The sequence below is a fragment of the Microtus oregoni genome, unplaced genomic scaffold (assembly GCF_018167655.1).
Source record: "Microtus oregoni isolate MIOR12 unplaced genomic scaffold, Mior012 000061F_ref0000440, whole genome shotgun sequence".
Lineage (NCBI taxonomy): Eukaryota > Metazoa > Chordata > Mammalia > Rodentia > Cricetidae > Microtus > Microtus oregoni.
In genome coordinates this window covers 5,317,783-5,336,650 of record NW_024543871.1, presented here as the reverse complement: position 1 = coordinate 5,336,650, position 18,868 = coordinate 5,317,783, and the positions used below count along the sequence as shown (strand labels likewise).

General features: G+C 38.4%; 1 protein-coding gene across 1 annotated transcript in view; it reads left to right on the top strand.

Annotated features, from left to right (window-relative positions):
* Tenm1 (teneurin transmembrane protein 1) overlaps nt 1-18,868 on the top strand; it is a 577,348-nt gene that overhangs the window by 218,945 nt on the left and 339,535 nt on the right. Inside the window, 1 exon segment of the mRNA XM_041639938.1 lies at nt 16,070-16,310. Coding sequence (XP_041495872.1) covers nt 16,070-16,310 — 241 coding nt within the window.

Sequence of the window (18,868 nt, the reverse complement as noted above, 5' to 3'; positions counted from 1 at the left end):
TTTTTTTTGGTTTTTTTTTAATTTTTTTTTAATTTATTTATTTATTAAGGATTTCTGCCTCGTCCCCATAACCGCTTCCCATTTCCCTCCCCCTCCCCCAATCAAGTCCCCCCCCTCATCTGTTCGAAGAGCAATCAGGGTTCCCTGACCTGTGGGAAGCCCAAGGACTGCCCACCTCTATCCAGGTCTCGTAAGGTGAGCATTCAAACTGCCTAGGCTCCCACAAAGCCAGTCTTGTTTTTATGTTGTTTTTTTTTCTGTAATGTAGTACTTCGTTGTATAAAGGTACCACATTTTCCTTATCCATTCTTTGGTCAAAAGGGCATTTAAGTTGTTTCCAGGTTCTGGTTATGACAAACAATGCTGCTGTGAACATAGTTGAGCACATGTCCTTGTGGTACAATTGAGCATCCTTTGGGTATATACCCAAAAGTGGTATTGCTGTTTCTTGAGTAAGGTTGCTTTCTAATTTTTTGAGAAATCGACACACTGACATCCAAAGGGGCTGTACCAGTTTGCACTCCCACCTGCAATGCAGGAGTGTTCCCTTTACCCCACAACCTCTCCAGCAGAACTTGTCACCAGTGTTTTTCATCTTGGCCATTCTTACAGGTATAAGATGGAATCCCAGAGATAACTTTTATATTTTCTTTATGGTGTACTTCACTAGCTAAAAGTAGAATCCAAGGGATCAATGTCATCATAAGGTAAAACATGACAATTATCTATGTCATGTTTTATGGTATATACTGGATGATAGAATTTCTGTTAAGAACACTCTACCACATATTTTAATTGTTATTTTCATATGTTAATATACAAAGACATTTGAGATCCCAAACTATACAATAACTCATGGTTCTTTACAATTCTACTTACATTAAGGATAATTTCTTATGAGAACACATAGTTTGGCTCCAGTGGACATGCTGAAATAGATAAGGGAACCCCAAGAGGCTTCAGCCCTACACAGAGAACTACAGTAAACTGAGGATTGCTGCGAGTTTGAGAAATAGTCTTCTCCAGGAAAAACACGCCAATTGGTTATCCGACACTAAATAGTCAGCCCTGAAAGCATACATACAAGTAACATTTTGTAGACTGGGCAGATTATATTTAGTTATACATATGCAAGTAACAACAGTTAAAATAAAAGGATGGCATGAATTTGAAAGAGAAAAAATAATAGGAAGGCTTGGAAGGAAGAAAGAAATATTACAATAAAAACAAAAGAAAAAGTCTAAAAAGCATATAGAATTGCCAGTTTGGAGAAATGGTGCAAAGGCTCAGCATCCAAGTCTTCTAGCAGTTCCCACAGGGAAAGTAAGAATGGTGGGTGCCCTTTGGCAAGTACAGAAAGTTAAGTGAACAACACTACTCTCACTTCCTGTGTGTTTCTAGAATTTTGTTTTATTCAGATATCAGATGGGTTTTTTGATCTTGGGAAAGATAGCATATTGGCAAAAAAGAGTCAATGTTTGTCTAACCCAATTATGGCAATTTATCCATATATTTGCATTTTCTACTGTTGGTCTGGGATAGTCACATAACAGAGAGCATTCTGATGAAATTTTTAAGAAATATTTTCTTTACAGTAAAAAGAAATGAAAAACAAAACAAAACAAACAAACAAACAAAAAGAGTACTTGTGGCTCTTATGGTCCACATCAGACACCTTTCAATATGAAATGTTTTACCCTGTTCGATATATACACATTTCCACATACACACATGCACGCACACACACATGCACACGTACAAACACATACACACTAAAATAAATCTTTAAATTGTCAAATTAGTCTGAAAATATAAGCAAAGATATAGTCTATATTTTTACTACCAAGAAAATTATGTAATTTCATTGCTTCAGTAATTTAAGCATAGCATTTACTACTAGAGCTCTCTCCTTTCTCTTGTTTGTAAAGTCCTACTTTCCTCCTCTTAATCTGAATTGGAGAGTTGATTGAGCTAGCTAACAAGCCACTTATAGGCAGAAATATTGACTATTATGCTTAAGATTGGGTAATTTCACTATGTAAAGGCAATCCAGTGCACAACACAGCAAAGGCAGGGAAAATTGAACTGTGGGCATGCTGCTTTGTGGAGTTTTCGCTGTTAAGCCTGTCAGACAACAGGAAAGGAGCTGATTGAGACTTAGAAACTAGACTTTCTGGAGGTTGATCTCTTGCTTTGAAGGTAAGCATAAGAAAGCCTAGCGTACAAATACAAGTTTCAACATAATCATTTCAGATGATGGGAGGTATTTCAACACTGACCTTAGCTTCTGGTGGTTTTGACAAAGACCCCCACACAACTAACTAACAAAAATTAGCAATGAATATTATCTTACTTGATTGCTTAATGAAAGGCTCATCCATAGTCTTCAAAGAGATATGCTTTACAATGGTGTCAGAGGGCTGTGGGAGCATGGAGAGTTTGCCAATCCAGAACCGAATTCAACTCATTGTAATTTATTGGTAGCCTATCCCGAGAGATTCTGTGACACCTCTCCTCAATTGTGAACTCTTCTCTTATTTCCTCCTGTCTCTTTCTGATCTTGTATGCTTCTGCATTATACACATGCCCGTACAAATAAATAAATATTAGCATTTTTGAAAGTATAATACAATTATATTTCTCCCTTCTCTTTTCTCTCTCTGAACGATTCCATACCTGCTCTTTCAAATTTATGGTCTGTTACTTTCTTTAGTTGTTTGTTTACTTTTTTATATTTGTTAAGTTAAAGACTCTTGGACTTCTACTCATCCACTTTGGCATGTCATAGGTCAGCTCTTAAATACATTTTATTTTTCTTCCCCAAATATTGGTTTACTAAACAGGCAAATCTATTTTTATTAAAAACTATAGGTACAACAGGGACTGGAGAGATAATTTGGCAGTTAAGACCTGTTTCAGAGGACCCATGTTTAGTTTCTATTGCCACATGGTTGCTCACAACCATCTGTCACTTCAGTTCCAAAGGATCTGACACTCTCTTCTTTTTGCTGTAGGCACCAGGCACACAAATGGTGCACAGATGTACATCCAGGAGAGATACCAATATACATAAAATAAAAATAATTAACTTCTAAAGAAAAAATTATAGTTGCTTTTATATTAAAGAATTATTCTTCCATCTGGGGAAGGGATAAACTATGCTTGTTTACTCTCTTTCCTTCAAAACACCAAATTTTTCATCTTTTCAATCTTTGATCCACTACCAGTAAATTTTTTTTTAAGTTTACTCTATTTATTAGTAAGGACGGAGTAGCAAGCATTTTCATAAAAAGAAAAGATATTGTATATAATACTATTTATGGAAATTTCCTGCCCTTGATTTTGCTAACTTGCTTTCATGTTTTTTGGTAAATCTCTTTCTTTTTTTTTTTTAATGCGAAAAGAAGAAAAAAAAACATAAACAAAAAACAAGTTTCCACCACCTCCCAGCCTCCCATTTCCCTTCCCCTCCTCCCACCCTTGCCCCCTCCTCCCACCCTTCTCCCCCTCCTCCCACCATTCTCCCCCTCCCCCCACTCCTCTCCCCCTCCCTCTCCAGTCCACAGAGCAGTCAGGGTTCCCTGCCCTGTGTTAAGTCCTAGGTCCTCTCCGTCCATATCTAGGAAGGTGAACATCCAAACTGGCTAGGCTCCCACAAAGCCAGCACATTAAGTAGGATCAAAACCCCCTGCCATTGTCCTTGGTGTCTCATCAGCCCTCATTGTTCGCCATGTTCAGAGAGTCCGGTTTTATACCATGCTTTTTCGGTCACAGTCCAGCTGGCCTTGGTGAGCTCCCCGTAGATCAGCTCCTCTGTCTCAGTGGGTGGATGCATGCCTCGTGGTCCCGAATTCTTTGCTCATGTTCTCCCTCCTTCTGCTCCTCCATGGGACCTTGGGAGCTCAGTCCAGTGCTCCTGTGTGGGTCACTGTCTCGATCTCTATCCACCACCAGATGAAGATTCTATGATGATATGCAAGATATTCGTCAGTATTGCTCTAGGATAGGGTCATTTCAGATTCCCAATCCTCAGCAGCATAAGGAACTAACTGGGAACCTCATCTTGGGCACTAGGGAGCCCCTCTAGGGTCAAGTCGCTTGCCCACCCTAAAGTGGCTCCCTTAACTAAGAATTGTGGTTCCGTGCTCCCCTATCCACCTTTCCTTTATCCCAATTCTCCCGTTTCCCAGGTCCCCCCTCCTTCCCTTCTACCTTTTCTCTCCCCATCTCCCCTTACCCCCATCCCACCCCCCCCCCAAGATCCCATTTTCTCCCCGGAAATTTGGTCTACTTCCCTTAGCCAAGAGGACAACTATATGTTTTTCCTTGGGTTCACCTTCTTACTTAGCTTCTTTAGGTTCACCTATTGTAGACTCCGTGGTCCTTATTTATGGCTAGAAACCAATTATGAGTGAGTACATCCCATATTCATCTTTTTGGGTCTGGGACACCTCACTCAGGATAGTGTTTTCTATTTCCATCCATTTGCATGCAAAATTCGAGAAGTCATTGTTTTTTACCGCAGCGTAGTACTCTAGCGTGTATATATTCCATACTTTCTTCATCCATTCTTCCATTGAAGGGCATCTAGGTGGTTTCCAGGTTCTGGCTATTACAAATAATACTGCTATGAACATAGTTGAACAAATGCTTTTGTCATTTGATAGAGCATCTCTTGGGTATATTCCCAAGAGTGGTATTGCTGGGTCCAGGGGTAAGTTGATCCCGAATTTCCTGAGAAACCGAAACACTGACTTCCACAGTGGTTGCACAAGATTGCATTCCCACCAGCAATGGATGAGGGTACCCGTTCTTCCACAGCCTCTCCAGCAAAGGTTATCCTTGGTGTTTTTGACTTTAGCCATTCTGACAGGTGTAAGATGATATCTCAAAGTTGTTTTGATTTGCATTTCCCTGATTGCTAAGGAAGTTGAGCACGACCTTAAGTGTCTTTTGGCCATTTGAACTTCTTCTGTTGAGAATTCTCTGTTCAGTTCAGTGCCCCATTTTTTAATTGGGTTAATTAGCATTTTAAACTCTAGTTTCTTGAGTTCTCTATATATTTTGGAGATCAGACCTTTGTCTGTTGCGGGGTTGGTGAAGATCTTCTCCCAGTCAGTAGGCTGCCTTTGTGTCTTAGTGACAGTGTCCTTTGCTTTACAGAAGCTTCTCAGTTTAAGTAGGTCCCATTTATTCAATGTTGCCCTTAATATCTGTGCTTCTGGGGTTATACATAGGAAGCGATCTCCTGTGCCCATCTGTTGTAGGGTATTTCCCACTTTCTCTTCTATCAGGTTCAGTGTGTTCGGACTGATATTGAGGTCTTTAATCCATTTGGACTTGAGTTTTGTGCACGGTGAGAGATATGGGTCTATTTTCATTCTTCTACAGGTTGACATCCAGTTGTGCCAGCACCATTTGTTGAAGATGCTTTCTTTCTTCCATTGCATACTTTTAGCTCCTTTATCGAAAATGAGGTGTTCATAGGTTTGTGGGATAAAATCCGGGTCTTCTATACGATTCCATTGGTCGACTTCTCTGTTTTTATGCCAGTACCACACTGTTTTCATTACTGTAGCTCTGTAATAGAGTTTGAAGTCAGGGATGGTAATGCCTCCAGAAGATCCTTTATTGTATAGGATTGTTTTGGCTATCCTGGGTTTTTTGTTTTTCCATATAAAGTTGATTATTGTCTTCTCCAGATCTGTGAAGAATTTTGATGGGATCTTAATGGGGATTGCATTGAATCTATAAATTGCCTTTTGTAGAATTGCCATTTTTACTATGTTGATCCTCCCAATCCAAGAGCAAGGGAGGTCCATCCATTTTTTGGTATCCTCTTCAATTTCTTTCTTCAATGCCTTAAAGTTCTTGTCAAATAGATCTTTCACTTCCTTGGTTAGATTTACTCCCAGATATTTTATGCTGTTTGTGGCTATCGTGAATGGTGAAGCTTCTCTGATTTCCCTCTCTGCTTCCCTATCCTTTGTGTATAAGAGGGCAACTGATTTTTTGGAGTTGATCTTGTTTCCTGCCACATTACTAAAGCTGTTTATCAGCTGTACAAGTTCTTTGGTGGAGTTTTGGGGGTCGCTTATGTACACTATCATATCATCTGCAAATAACAAAAGTTTAACTTCTTCCTTTCCAATTCGAATCCCCTTGATCCCATTATGTTGTCTTATTGCTATTGCTAGAACTTCAAGCACTATATTGAAGAGGTATGGTGAGAGTGGACAGCCTTGCCGTGTTCCTGAGTTAAGCGGGATGGCTTTGAGTTTCTCTCCGTTTAATTTGATGTTAGCTGTTGGCTTGCTGTATATAGCTTTTATTATATTTAGGTATGACCCTTGTATCCCTAATCTCTCCAAAACTTTTAACATAAATGGATGTTGAATTTTGTCAAATGCTTTTTCAGCATCTAATGAAATGATCATATGGTTTTTTTCCTTCAGTTTATTTATATGCTGGATTACATTGATAGATTTTCATATGTTGAACCAGCCCTGCATCTGAGGAATGAAGCCTACTTGATCATAATGGATAATTTTTCGGATGTGTTCTTGGATTCGATTTGCCAGTATTTTGTTGAGGATTTTTGCGTTGATATTCATGAGTGAGATTGGCCTGTAGTTCTCTTTCCTGGTTGAGTCTTTGAGTGGTTTTGGTATCAGAGTAATTGTGGCTTCATAAAAGGAATTTGGTAATGACCCTTCTGATTCTATATTGTGGAATACATTAAGGAGTATAGGTATTAGGTCTTCTTGGAAGTTCTGGTAGAATTCTGCATTGAAACCATCTAGTCCTGGGCTTTTTTTGGTAGGGAGGTTTTTGATAACAGCTTCTAATTCTTCGCGACTTACAGGTCTGTTTAGATTGTTCACCTGGTCCTGGTTTAGTTTTGGTAAATGGTATTTATCTAAAAAAGCGCCCATTTCTTTTACATTTTCCAGTTTTGTGGCATATAGGCTTTTGTAGTAAGATCTAATGACTCTCTGAATTTCCTCTGTGTCTCTGGTTATGTCCCCCTTTTCATTTCTGATCTTATTAATTTGCGTGTTCTCTCTCTTTCTTTTGATTAGTTTGGATAGGGGTTTATCTATCTTGTTGATTTTCTCCAGGAACCAGCTTTTTGTTTCATTGATTCTTTGGATTGTTTTCTGTGTTTCTATTTTGTTGATTTCAGCCCTCAATTTGATTATTTCCAGTCTTCTACTCCTCCTAGGTGAGTCTGCTTCTTTTTTTTTTTCTAGAGCTTTCAAGTGGGCTGTTAAGTCTCCAATATGTGCTTTCTCTGTTTTCTTTAGGTGGGCACTTAGTGCTATGAACTTTCCTCTCAGAACTGCTTTCATAGTGTCCCATAAGTTCGAGTATGTTGTTTCTTTATTTTCATTGAATTCAAGGAAGACTTTAATTTCTTTCTTTATTTCTTCCTTAATCCAGGTATGGTTCAGTAGATGACTGTTCAGTTTCCATGAGTTTGTAGGCTTTCTGGGGGTAGCATTGTTGTTGAATTCTAACTTTAATCCATGGTGATCTGATAAGACACAGGTGGTTACTAATATTTTTTTGTAACTGTGTAAGTTCGCTTTGTTACCAAGTATGTGGTCAATTTTCGAGAAGGTTCCATGAGCTGCAGAGAAGAAGGTATATTCTTTCCTCTTTGGGTGGAATAATCTATAGATGTCTGTTAAGTACATTTGCTTCATTACCTCCATTAATTCTCTAATTTCTCTGTTAGGTTTCTGTCTGATTGACCTGTCCATTGGTGAGAGAGGAGTGTTGAAGTCTCCTACTATTAGTGTGTGCGGTTTGATGGCTGCCTTGAGTTTTAGTAATGTTTCTTTTACGTACGTGGGTGCTTTTATATTAGGGGCATAGATATTCAGGATTGAGAATTCTTCCTGATGAATTGTTCCTGTTATGAGTATAAAATGTCCCTCTCCATCCCTTCTGATTGATTTAAGTTTGAAGTCAACTTTGTTAGAAATTAGTATGGCCACACCTGCTTGTTTCTTAGGTCCATTTGCTTGATAAGCCTTTTCCCAGCCCTTTACTCTGAGCAGGTGCCTGTCTTTGTGGTTGAGGTGTGTTTCTTTAGACAGCAGAATGTTGGATCCTGTTTTCTTATCCAATCTCTTAGCCTGTGCCTTTTTATAGGTGAGTTGAGCCCATTGATATTAAGTGATATTAATGACCAGTGGTTGTTAACTCCGGTCACTTTTTAAGTAGTAGGGTTTGTGTGTTTTCCTTCTTTGATTTGCGCTGGTGAAGAGTCTCTAGATGTCTGAGTTATTGTGGTCATTGTTGGACTCCTTGGTTAGTGATTTTCCTTCTATTATTTTCTGTAAGGCTGAATTTGTGGCTACGTATTGTTTAAATTTGTTTTTATCCTGGAAAATTTTGTTTTCTCCATTTATAGTGAATGAAAGTTTGGCTGGATATAGTAGTCTGGGCTTGCATCCGTGGTCTCTTAGTTTTTGGAGAACATCTATCCAGGACCTTCTGGCTTTCATGGTTTCCATAGAGAAGTCAGGTGTAAGTCTGATAGGTTTACCTTTATAAGTAACTTGGCCTTTTTCCTTTGTGGCTCTTAATATTCTTTCTTTATTCTGTATATTTTGTGTTTTGATTATTATATGGCGAGGGGATGTTTTCTTTTGATCCAGCCTATTTGGTGTTCTGTATGCTTCTTGAACCTTCATAGGTACATCTGTCTTCAGGTTGGGAAAGTTTTCTTCTATAATTTTATTAAGTATATTTTCTGTACCGTTGAGCTGCACTTCTTCTCCTTCTTCTACTCCAATTATTCTTAGGTTTGGTCTTTTTATTGTGTCCCATATTTCCTGAATGTTTTGTGATGAGAGTTTGTTGGACTTGCTGTTTTCTTTGATCAGAGTGTTTATTTTCTCTATGTTATCCTCAGAATCTGAGATTCTTTCTTCTATCTCTTGTATTCTGCTGGTTATACTTGATTCTGTAGTCTCTATTCGTTTACCTAGATTTTCCATGTCCAGTCGGCCCTCTGTTTGTGTTTTCTTTTTTGCCTCCATTTCAGTTTTCAAGTCATGAACTGTTTCCTTTATCTGCTTGATTGTTTTTCCTTGGTTTCCTAGGGTATCATTCACTGATTTACTCAATTCCTCGAACTTTCTATTATACTTCTCATCCATTTCTATAAGGGCGTTTTTTATATGCTGTTTAAGGGTGTCAATCACTTTCATGACGTCAGTTTTTTCTACTTCTTCTTGATTAGGGTGTTCATGTCCTCCTGTTGTGGGGTCACTGGCTTCTGGTGGTTTCGTGTTGTTTTTCAGATTGTTGGGAGAATTCCTGCATTGGCGTCTGCCCATCTCTTCCTCCCAATACTCCCCTTTGGATCTTCTTTTTTAGAATCAGGTCTTCTTGCCCCCTGATGTACCTTCCCAGTGATGTCACTCCCCAGAGATATTTCTCCACAATGATGTTTCACTCGGTGCCCAGAACGAAACTCCGCGCTGCTTGGTTAGCTCGCGAACAAAGGGCCCACCCTGCTCGCTGCGGGCAGGCTATGGGAACAAAGGAGCTACTGGCCACCCCTATGTCCTCCCGGTTCAGATTCGGTCCCAGCGCCCTAGCAGGCTGGGCAGGGAGGCGCTATGCCCCAAAGGAGGGAGGGAGACAGGGGGTGTGGGGATCTGGATGTAAGCTGAGTGGGATAGGAAGAGAGAGGGGGTTTGGGCAGTATAGCCCCTGTAGGATGGCCAGGAAGTGTGGGCGAGCTGAGGTATGATCCCAGCTGCTGCAGCACTCACTCACCACAATGATGTTTCACTTGGTGCCCAGATCGAAACTCCGCGCTGCTTGGTTAGCTAGCGAACAATGGGCCCACCCCGCTCGCTGCGGGCAGGCTATGGGAACCTCTTTCTTTTTTTTTTAATGAAAAAATTTCTGCCTCCTACCCGCCTCCCATTTCTCTTCCTCTCCCCCCACTCGTCTCCCCCTCCCCCCATTCCTCTTCCCCTCCCTCCACTCCTCTCCCCTCCCTCTCCAGTCCAAAGAGCAGTCAGGGTTTCCTGCCCTGTGGGAAGTCCAAGGTCCTCCCCCCTCAATCCAGGTCTAGGAAGATGAGCATCCAAACAGGCTAGGCTCCCACAAAGCAAGTACATGCAGTAGGATCAAAACCCAGTGCCGTTGTCTTACAGTAAATTGTAAGTTTGAAACCACAAGTGTCCATTGGCAGATATACTTAAGATTAACTTGTTGATTATCGATCACTATGAACTTAATAGATAGCCCTAACATTCAAATTTATGAACTACCTCCTCACAGGTTACAACAACTCATTGTGATAAGTAAATGATTTAATCCTATAAATTAGACATATATATTTGGAATTAGTAGCAATGGTTAATACTAATTATAAACCTCCTCTTCCTTGAAGTCCATTTCCTTTCAGTTCCTTTCCAACCTAAGAGAACAGCTCAGAAAGCAACACCAAGAATCATAGCCTTATAATTAGTCTTGAGAGACCTGACAAAAGTGATTATGGCAATAATCCTTGGTGTGATGTTCTTTGCACATGTACATTATGACAATATTGATAGGAATTTATCAATACTGACTCAAAAGAATTTAGCAAGGTAGTTAGACTTTAAATATGAACATGTCAATAATCCATTACTCAAAATCTTTGGTGTCTACCTGTTTCAGAATTTCAGTATTTTTATCTGATCTTACAAAGGCAATTTTAAACACACTGTTCATGGCATAGTACTATTTGTTAGAGCATAGGCCAATAACCCTTAAGGAAATTCACTAGTATTTCCCCAGTCAAATGTATGAAAACTCATTTAGTAAAAGATAATATGTTTGCTTAAACTATAACACTTTGAGTCATGTTTTACCACAAAAAGAATTGAAAGAAAAACTAATATTCTTTATAAATTTTTTTCAGCATTGCAGATTGTGTAACTACCCCTTGAAACATAGACTCAGCCCAGGAAATAGAAATACAGTTTCTGACTCATTGTGACATTCTCTAAAATTATAGGAATTTATCTATCCCCTTTTCCAACATACATAGCATGATATATTTGGGTAAAAACATATCTGAGAGATCATTATCACAGTATTACTAAAGTAAAGAGTGATCAGTTTGATATAGAAATATTTTAAAAAAAATGATCATGTTTCTACTTTGGTTAAATTTTTCAAGAGCAGCAATATAGTTGACATAATTTTAATGCTGGTAATATTTATTTTAACAACAGAAGAAAGTTATTTTTCATGTATAGTTAATAATGTTACATTTGTTGTTAAAATATTAATTTGTTCCCTTGTTATTGGAGGCTTTAGAATAGTTTAAATGTATGACAAAATTTTTGTTTCCCACCTTTTGGTATCAAGCACTAGATGAATGAACAATAGTGTATACAGCTGAATATCACATAAAAGTACACAAGATGGACATATGATTTCACACACCAACTCACCATGTGTGTTAGGAACTTTGTCTATGCACACCTGGCATTAGAAATACTGTCCTAGTCAAATAATCCTCCTAATATTTTCTAATGTCTCATTCTTTACAACCTTCCAATGCCCATTTTCAAAAGCAGATTTCAAATATTTTTGAAAGCAAAATGTCACACTTTGTTTGACATTGTGTATTTGAATGTATAAAAAGGTAGAGAAAAATGATTGTTCTTCACGAGGACCTGGTTGAATGCCCAGCGTCCACATATCAGCTCACAACTGTCTGTTACTCATGATCTAACACCCTCATACAGACATACATGCTGGCAAAACACCACTGCACATAAAATAAAAATAAATAAATGATTTAAAAACTATACTACCACTCTTACTAAGCACCTTCTTTAATATGTCACTAGTTTTTCTCTTGGGGGGGGTATTGCACTGAGTACTAGTTCTTCTGTTTAACATGACAAAATACAGGACAGAAACAACTTAGGAAAGGATTATTCTGTCTTATAGGTCCGAGGATACAGACTCTTAACATGACAAGGAAGGCATAGCAGTACAAGTAGAAAGTGGCTTGGCACGTTGCTTCTACTGACAGGAATTATATAAAAATGTATAATTTAGCAAAACTCCCTTCTACCTTTTCATTAAATACATAGTCTCAGTCTAGGAAATGGTGCCACCTATAGTTGGGGTGGTTCTTCACTTAATAACTAATGTAGATAACTCCGTACAGTTATCCACTGGCTTGTCTTTTCCACAATTCTAGAACTTGTCAAACTGATAACTGTCATTAGCCATCGCATTCTGCAAAATATTTTTTCATATTTTCTCACATATGTAATTTTCATAGTATCATGAATTTTAGAAATGAATATAATACCTTGTAGCAGAACTCACTGCATATGCTAATGAAATGTGAGAAACAATACATCCAAGTAGACATACTGTAGTTTCTGCTGAAAGTTTTATCTAGCAATGATTCATATTAAACATTGTCTGCAAAATGGGTAGGGGAAGATGCATGTTGCCTTCTTTCTCACTTACCTTTTGGAGAAAAAGTAAGTGCTGCTTTTACAGCATATACTCCTACCAACAACTCTGCCACAACTAAAATACCTTAGATCTACAGTTTGAAGAAATTTCCCCACTGAGAGATTATTTTACCAAGTTATTTTGGGACCTTAGAACTGAAATTGGTTCATTTCTAAGTATATTATATGAATTAGACCTTGCCATCCAAAAACTTACTTTACTTTCAGAAAAGCTTTAGAAGTATGTCTGGATATTGATATTTGCATAACCATCTCTCCACCCCATCACCCACTTTGCATCTTTTTCTTGAACACTGGACTACCAAAAGCATTTGAAAGTGAGTGCATGAGACTCCAAAGCTACTGGAATTAGTGCTCTAGCGCTCATGACACTGAACACTAATGTATTTTTCATTACTGTTTAATGTTGGGAAATCCCATTTCACAGAGCCCAAGGATTAAATTGCTTCATTTGGAGGGAACAAGTGCATTCCCTGTCTTTTTCCTTAGGTAAAAGAAAAAGAAGACGAACAAATCTGAGATCATTTGCATTTCTTAAGGGTTAAGGCTTGCATACAGTCTACTAAGAACAACATTTCAATACTGTGAAAACATTTAAAAATATTAACATTAGAAAGTCTCTGCATATGAAATACTAGAATAAAAATAAATAGTAAAATTGATTAATGTACATATGTATATCACTAATCATCCAGTAGTATTGTTAAAAGGAAAAATCACTCATAATCATTTAGTTTTATTGTTTGCAGAATTTCCTTCAAATGCTTATAAATAGCATATTATGAATAGTGATGAAACCATATTTAATTAAAAATGCAATAATGATATAATACCTCTGCTGTAGGTAGAATTGCAAAGTAAATCACCTTTAAAATATATGTATATGTTGATACATGTATATACACTTACAATTGAATATGCATATTTTAGTGATATTTAGTGCTTTGTGGCAGAACCTCTTAAAAGAGCTGCAAGTTTTTTTGTGGTAAAGCTGAGTGAGGAAGCTCTTTTAATGTAGCCATGCCTCTACTTACCTTCAGCAAACAGAGTCTACTGAAGAAAAGACAGTTACCAAGAATCTGCACTTGACTCTGTTCTTGTCTGTCTAGAATCCCTTTTATTTTAAGCTTTCTCAGGCTTTATGTCAAAATTCTTTTTTTTAATTTATTTATTTACTAAAGATTTCTGTCTCTTTCCCGCCACCGCCTCCCATTTCCCTCCCCCTCCCCCAATTGAGTCCCCCCCCCCAGCCCGAAAAGCAATCAGGGTTCCCTGTCCTGTGGGAAGTCCAAGGAACTCCCACCTCCATCTTGAGCATCCAAACTGCCTAGGCTCCCACAAAGCCAGTGCGTGCAGTAGGATCAGAAACACATTGCCATTGTTCTTGAGTTCTCAGTAGTCCTCATTGTCCGCTATGTTCAGAGAGTCCGGTTTTATCCCAGGCTTTTCCAGACCCAGGCCAGCTGGCCTTGGTGAGTTCCCAATAGAACATCCCCATTGTCTCAGTGTGTGAGTGCAAACACCTCGCGGTCCTGAGTTCCTTGCTCGTGCTCTCTCTCCTAACTCTATCAATTATGTCAAAATTCTTGTTAAACATTTGGGCTACATTTGTGGTCAAGTTTCAGAATGAAAGAAATTGAACCCCAAGCCAAGTTTGCCATTCTTCCAAATTCTATGCTCTTTTACTTTCCATTCTGTGTTTTAGAATTTACATTAGTTTAAGAGGAAGCAGACACATAAACATAGGTGAAAATTCAGAAAATTCAGAAGATTCTGTGCCTGAGAATCATAAGAAGGAGAAAATTTTATTATTTGTACTAAGCCACTGGCAGAGTCATATGCGAGTTCTATTCATGGTGAAACTATCAGTTTGCTTTGGTTCCTAAACAAATTTCCCATCTGTAAAATGGTCTTTTGTGTCTTAGAACTTTATGCTTCCTTGGGTTCAAACAATGCAAAACATATTTCTGTCTATGTGAGTATGAATACACAATTTAAAAATATTAATCAAATGTTAAATACTACTGATGACATTTTAGGGGTTATTGGATTTGGGCTAAACATGGAGTACAGGGGTGATTTAGGAAATTAACAGTGTTTTAAATATATAAGGATAGCTGAACACCTAATAGAGTCTGTAAATAAAATAATTACCATTCCTTACCATATCTGTCTTTTGTACAAAATCTGTCTTTTGTCTTTCATACTTTTATAAATTGAGTTTATTTAAAGGGGAAGCCACCTGTACTAGAAAAATCCAGCCAATAATTTGTCATGGTCTTTGCTCCTGAGATAATAGTGTCATGTTTTTGGGTGGGTTTTGTTGTTGTTGTTGTTGTTGTTGTTGTTTGAAAAGCAAGCCAGTGTCTTTAAAATTCATGTCTGAAATGAAAAGACTGAAAGAAGTAATTTTTCCCTCTGATCATTAACTGCAAAGTGGGCCTCAGAACACACCAGCTGAGCCCTCTGTTAGACATTGAAAGCCTCTGGCATTTTTCTGCTTTCCAACTCTGTCATTGGGGAGGTGGGACAAAGCAGTGCCGTCTACAAAGTTTATCCAGAACGTGCTGGTGTTACAAGCAATCACTTGAGGCCTATTATGCTTCTTCTGTGGAAGAGAGGTGGCTATCTGCAACAATAGTGATTTCTTTTCAAAGGGCCTTAATTGGGGTATTTCTCCTGGGCCGGATCCTAACTAACTGTTTTGATATGTGCCTGGGAGTACAGCAGTGGAAAAAGACCCAACAATAGCAACATCGGGAGTCTGAGGACTGCTGTCCCTATTTGCCCCCTGTGCAAACAAGCAGGAAAAAGTTTCCCCACTGTTGCCTAACCTACTGTTAACTTGGCAGGAATCCTAAAATGATGTGGAAAAAAGGCAAGGTGTGCAGACTTTGCTCTGCATGGCTGTGGAAATGCTTAGAGTAACCAGAACAATGTCCTCTTAGCCTGCCTTTTACAAGCAGCCACTCTGTGGTGTTGGACTGGTGTAGAGATTAGTTTCATGCAGTTGAGTTACACACTTGTGAGCTATTTTTCTGAAGTACGGATTTACTTCTGTGTAGGCAGGCTAGCATCCTTTCTTGAGGTAAGTCAGAAGGTGGCCTTATATTTTTATTTGAAGTGCTGAATGATTTTCCTCGCAACGAATTTGTGCCTCTCACTGGTATTTTCTGAAGTGAGATGTTATTTTGCAACTGATGGAAATCAGCTCACTTCTGTTCTGTAGTCTTATATCTCGTTGATGATTTATTTGTTCAGTAGCAAAAACTATGACAAATTGTGTGAGGCAGATTCATTACTTTTAGCTGGTATATTCCTGAAGAATTTACATGTAAATGCAACTGTGAATGTTTTACATTTCATAAGCTTGCTGCACGTGCTTTTGTAAGTTAAGTGACTTTTTTTTTTACAGATAGACTGAACTTCAAATTCCTTCCCCCCTCCTCACAGGTTATATTATCTGAAATCCTAATAAGTCTGTCAGGCTGTGTTCTCAAAGTAGGAGAGTAAGTCTTGATTTGCTTTTTTTCTTCTCTCCCTTTTAGACATGCAAAGCAGCCCACACAACCAGTTCACCTTCAGACCCCTCCCACCACCACCACCTCCTCCACACGCCTGCACCTGTGCCAGGAAGCCGCCTCCCACAGTGGACTCTCTTCAAAGAAGATCAATGACTACCCGCAGTCAGCCAAGCCCAGCTGCTCCTGCTCCTCCAACCAGCACACAGGATTCAGTTCATCTGCATAACAGCTGGGTCTTGAACAGCAACATACCGCTGGAGACCAGGTACTTAAGCTATTACTGATGACACTAAACTTGAATATTGACAGTTCCTAATAGTAGGAACTCCTTTCACCATGGTTGTCTGCGGAAAAACACAAATATGAACCACTATACACAATCAGGTGCATCAGTAAAAGGGCAGATCTCATCCCAGGCAGACAGGAAACAGTGATTCAGGCACACTCACAGACATGGAACAAAGCACATGTATGAGTCAACATGAAATAACAGATATATAAATACCTCATTTTCAGATACGGCCAAAAATAAAAGGAAGCAATGATCTGAGTTGTCACTATAGCCTCAATATGAAAATCAATTGTGTTGTATTTCAAGAAAGGAGAGAGGGGGAGGAAGAGAGGGAGGGAGAGAGGAGAGAGGAGAAAGGGAGGGAGAGAGGAGAGAAGAGAGAGGGAAGGAAGGAAGGGAGGAAGGAGAGAAAACAGTTGGAGGAACAGTGGCCATTGCCATGTTATTTATTATAAAATCACTTGAAAAGGAAAGTACCTTCTAATAGTTCAGAAAAGATTTGCCTTATGAAGGGAAACTGCATATGTACCTTGAAAATTGTATTCAAGTAGCATGACATTTTGAAGGACTGTTTTTCTGTCATGTCACACATTTGAATTTCTGAATTCACTACATAAGCTTTTATTGTGAATAAAGTTCTATTTCTCTACCATTCTAGGTCCTTAGACTATGAAATAATCAGCACTAGATAGGATTAATTGAGAAATCACTCACTATTTCCCATCATCCTTTCTTTTAACATTACAGTTTTTTGAGATGATAGTAAATCTCAGGGATGGAGCACTTGCCTGGAGTTCATCAGACCCTGAATTCAATCTTCATCACCACCCAAATGTTACTTTCTGTTAACATATCAAAACATAAACTAGTAAAGCAGAGAGAGCACTCTGTTGTCAAATTTCAGGAGTTCCTGCTGACTTCTCTATGTCTTAATCATTTTAGAAAGACAAATTTATATAAACAATGTTCAGAATATATCAGTCAATAAACAATGTCTGGCATGAACTTGTATCCCAATATCCTCTGGGAATCGTGACTGAAAGGGAGTGACTAATAAACTCACATAATGAGGCTTTCCTTTCTAGTAGCATATTAAATTAGAAGGCATCAGCGAGTATCACTACTTCCACTGAAAGTGCTGTGGCCCAAATCCAGAAAACTGTATCATTCATCATATACTGGATTAAAAAGGTTTGTAAGCCCCCTTTTTTTCTGATCCCTTCCAATGGGACATGCAACAGTAGCAGTCAGGATCTGTGGTGAAGACAGCACATTCAGAATAGTACTAATGATAAGGTTTGTGCATTGTTCTTTTTTGTTGAAAATTTCATACAGGCATATAATGTATTTTGATAAAAATCAGCCCTTTATTCCATCCCCATTCCTTTCCTTATCCCCATACCTCTTGTTCTTCTTCTTCTTTCATTGTAATTGGAGGGAGGAAGTCTATAAAATGAGAGAAGCAATGAATAATGGAAATCTACAGGGGCAGGAGTGATAGCTGAACATTTAAGAGCTAATCTTCCAGGCTATTCTTCCAGTAGAACTCAGTTTAACTCCTAACACCTACATGACTTCCCACAATCATCTAACTCTAGCCCCTGGAGATCTGACACCATCTTTTCCTCTTATTGGGCACCAGACATGCACATAGTGCATAGACATACATGTAAGGTAAAACACTCATAAACCTAAAATAAAAATAATAAATTAAAGAAATTGAAGAAAATGTAAATATTCATAGTTTTGAAAGAGAGGTTACTCCCTCATTTTTCTTTTGACTAGTCTGTGGGGCTAAGGAAGCAGTGTGGATAACTAGCTGTTCTGTCAAGCAAACACAGTCCCTTCTTCTAGGAAGACAAATAACAGGAAATCTGGAAGGAGGATGGAGATAGGATCAGGCAAATTTAGAGAAAACTATTCTTATTTGAAATGTACATCTAGGCATGTTTGTACAAATTGCACCCACGGACCTTCTGTATCTGTGCAAGGAACGTAATAATTGGTCTCAGCTTCCTACGATGTAGAGACAAACATAAGTTTTCATGTGAGACTGCGGAGAGAGCCTTTTTAGCCCATTTGAAAATATATTCAGCATCAGAAAACTCAAATTGAAAATACCTACAAGCCTTATTGGCCTGATTAACTAGAACTTTTCAAATTTATCCTTGAAAAATATCTATTTCATACTTAGTCAATAAAAAGTAAGAATGAGTGCATAGTAATTTATGGACAAACTAAATAATAGGACCTCTTAGAGCCTTAGCTTCCTCATTTGTAAAATTAAGTACAAAACATCTTCCAGACTTAAGAGCAAGCACTTACGTCCTGTCTTCCATCCCAAGGATGTTCCCAAAACTGCCTATCATGCTCATGTGTTAAAAAGAACAAACTAATATAATATAAAGTGCCTTGTGCATTGTGAAACACTTTGCACATTGAAAGGTGACATTATTATCTCTACTAAGTGGTCACCTGTGTCTTTTTATATATCTCCAGTAAGGAAATTGACTAATAACTGAAATATTTTA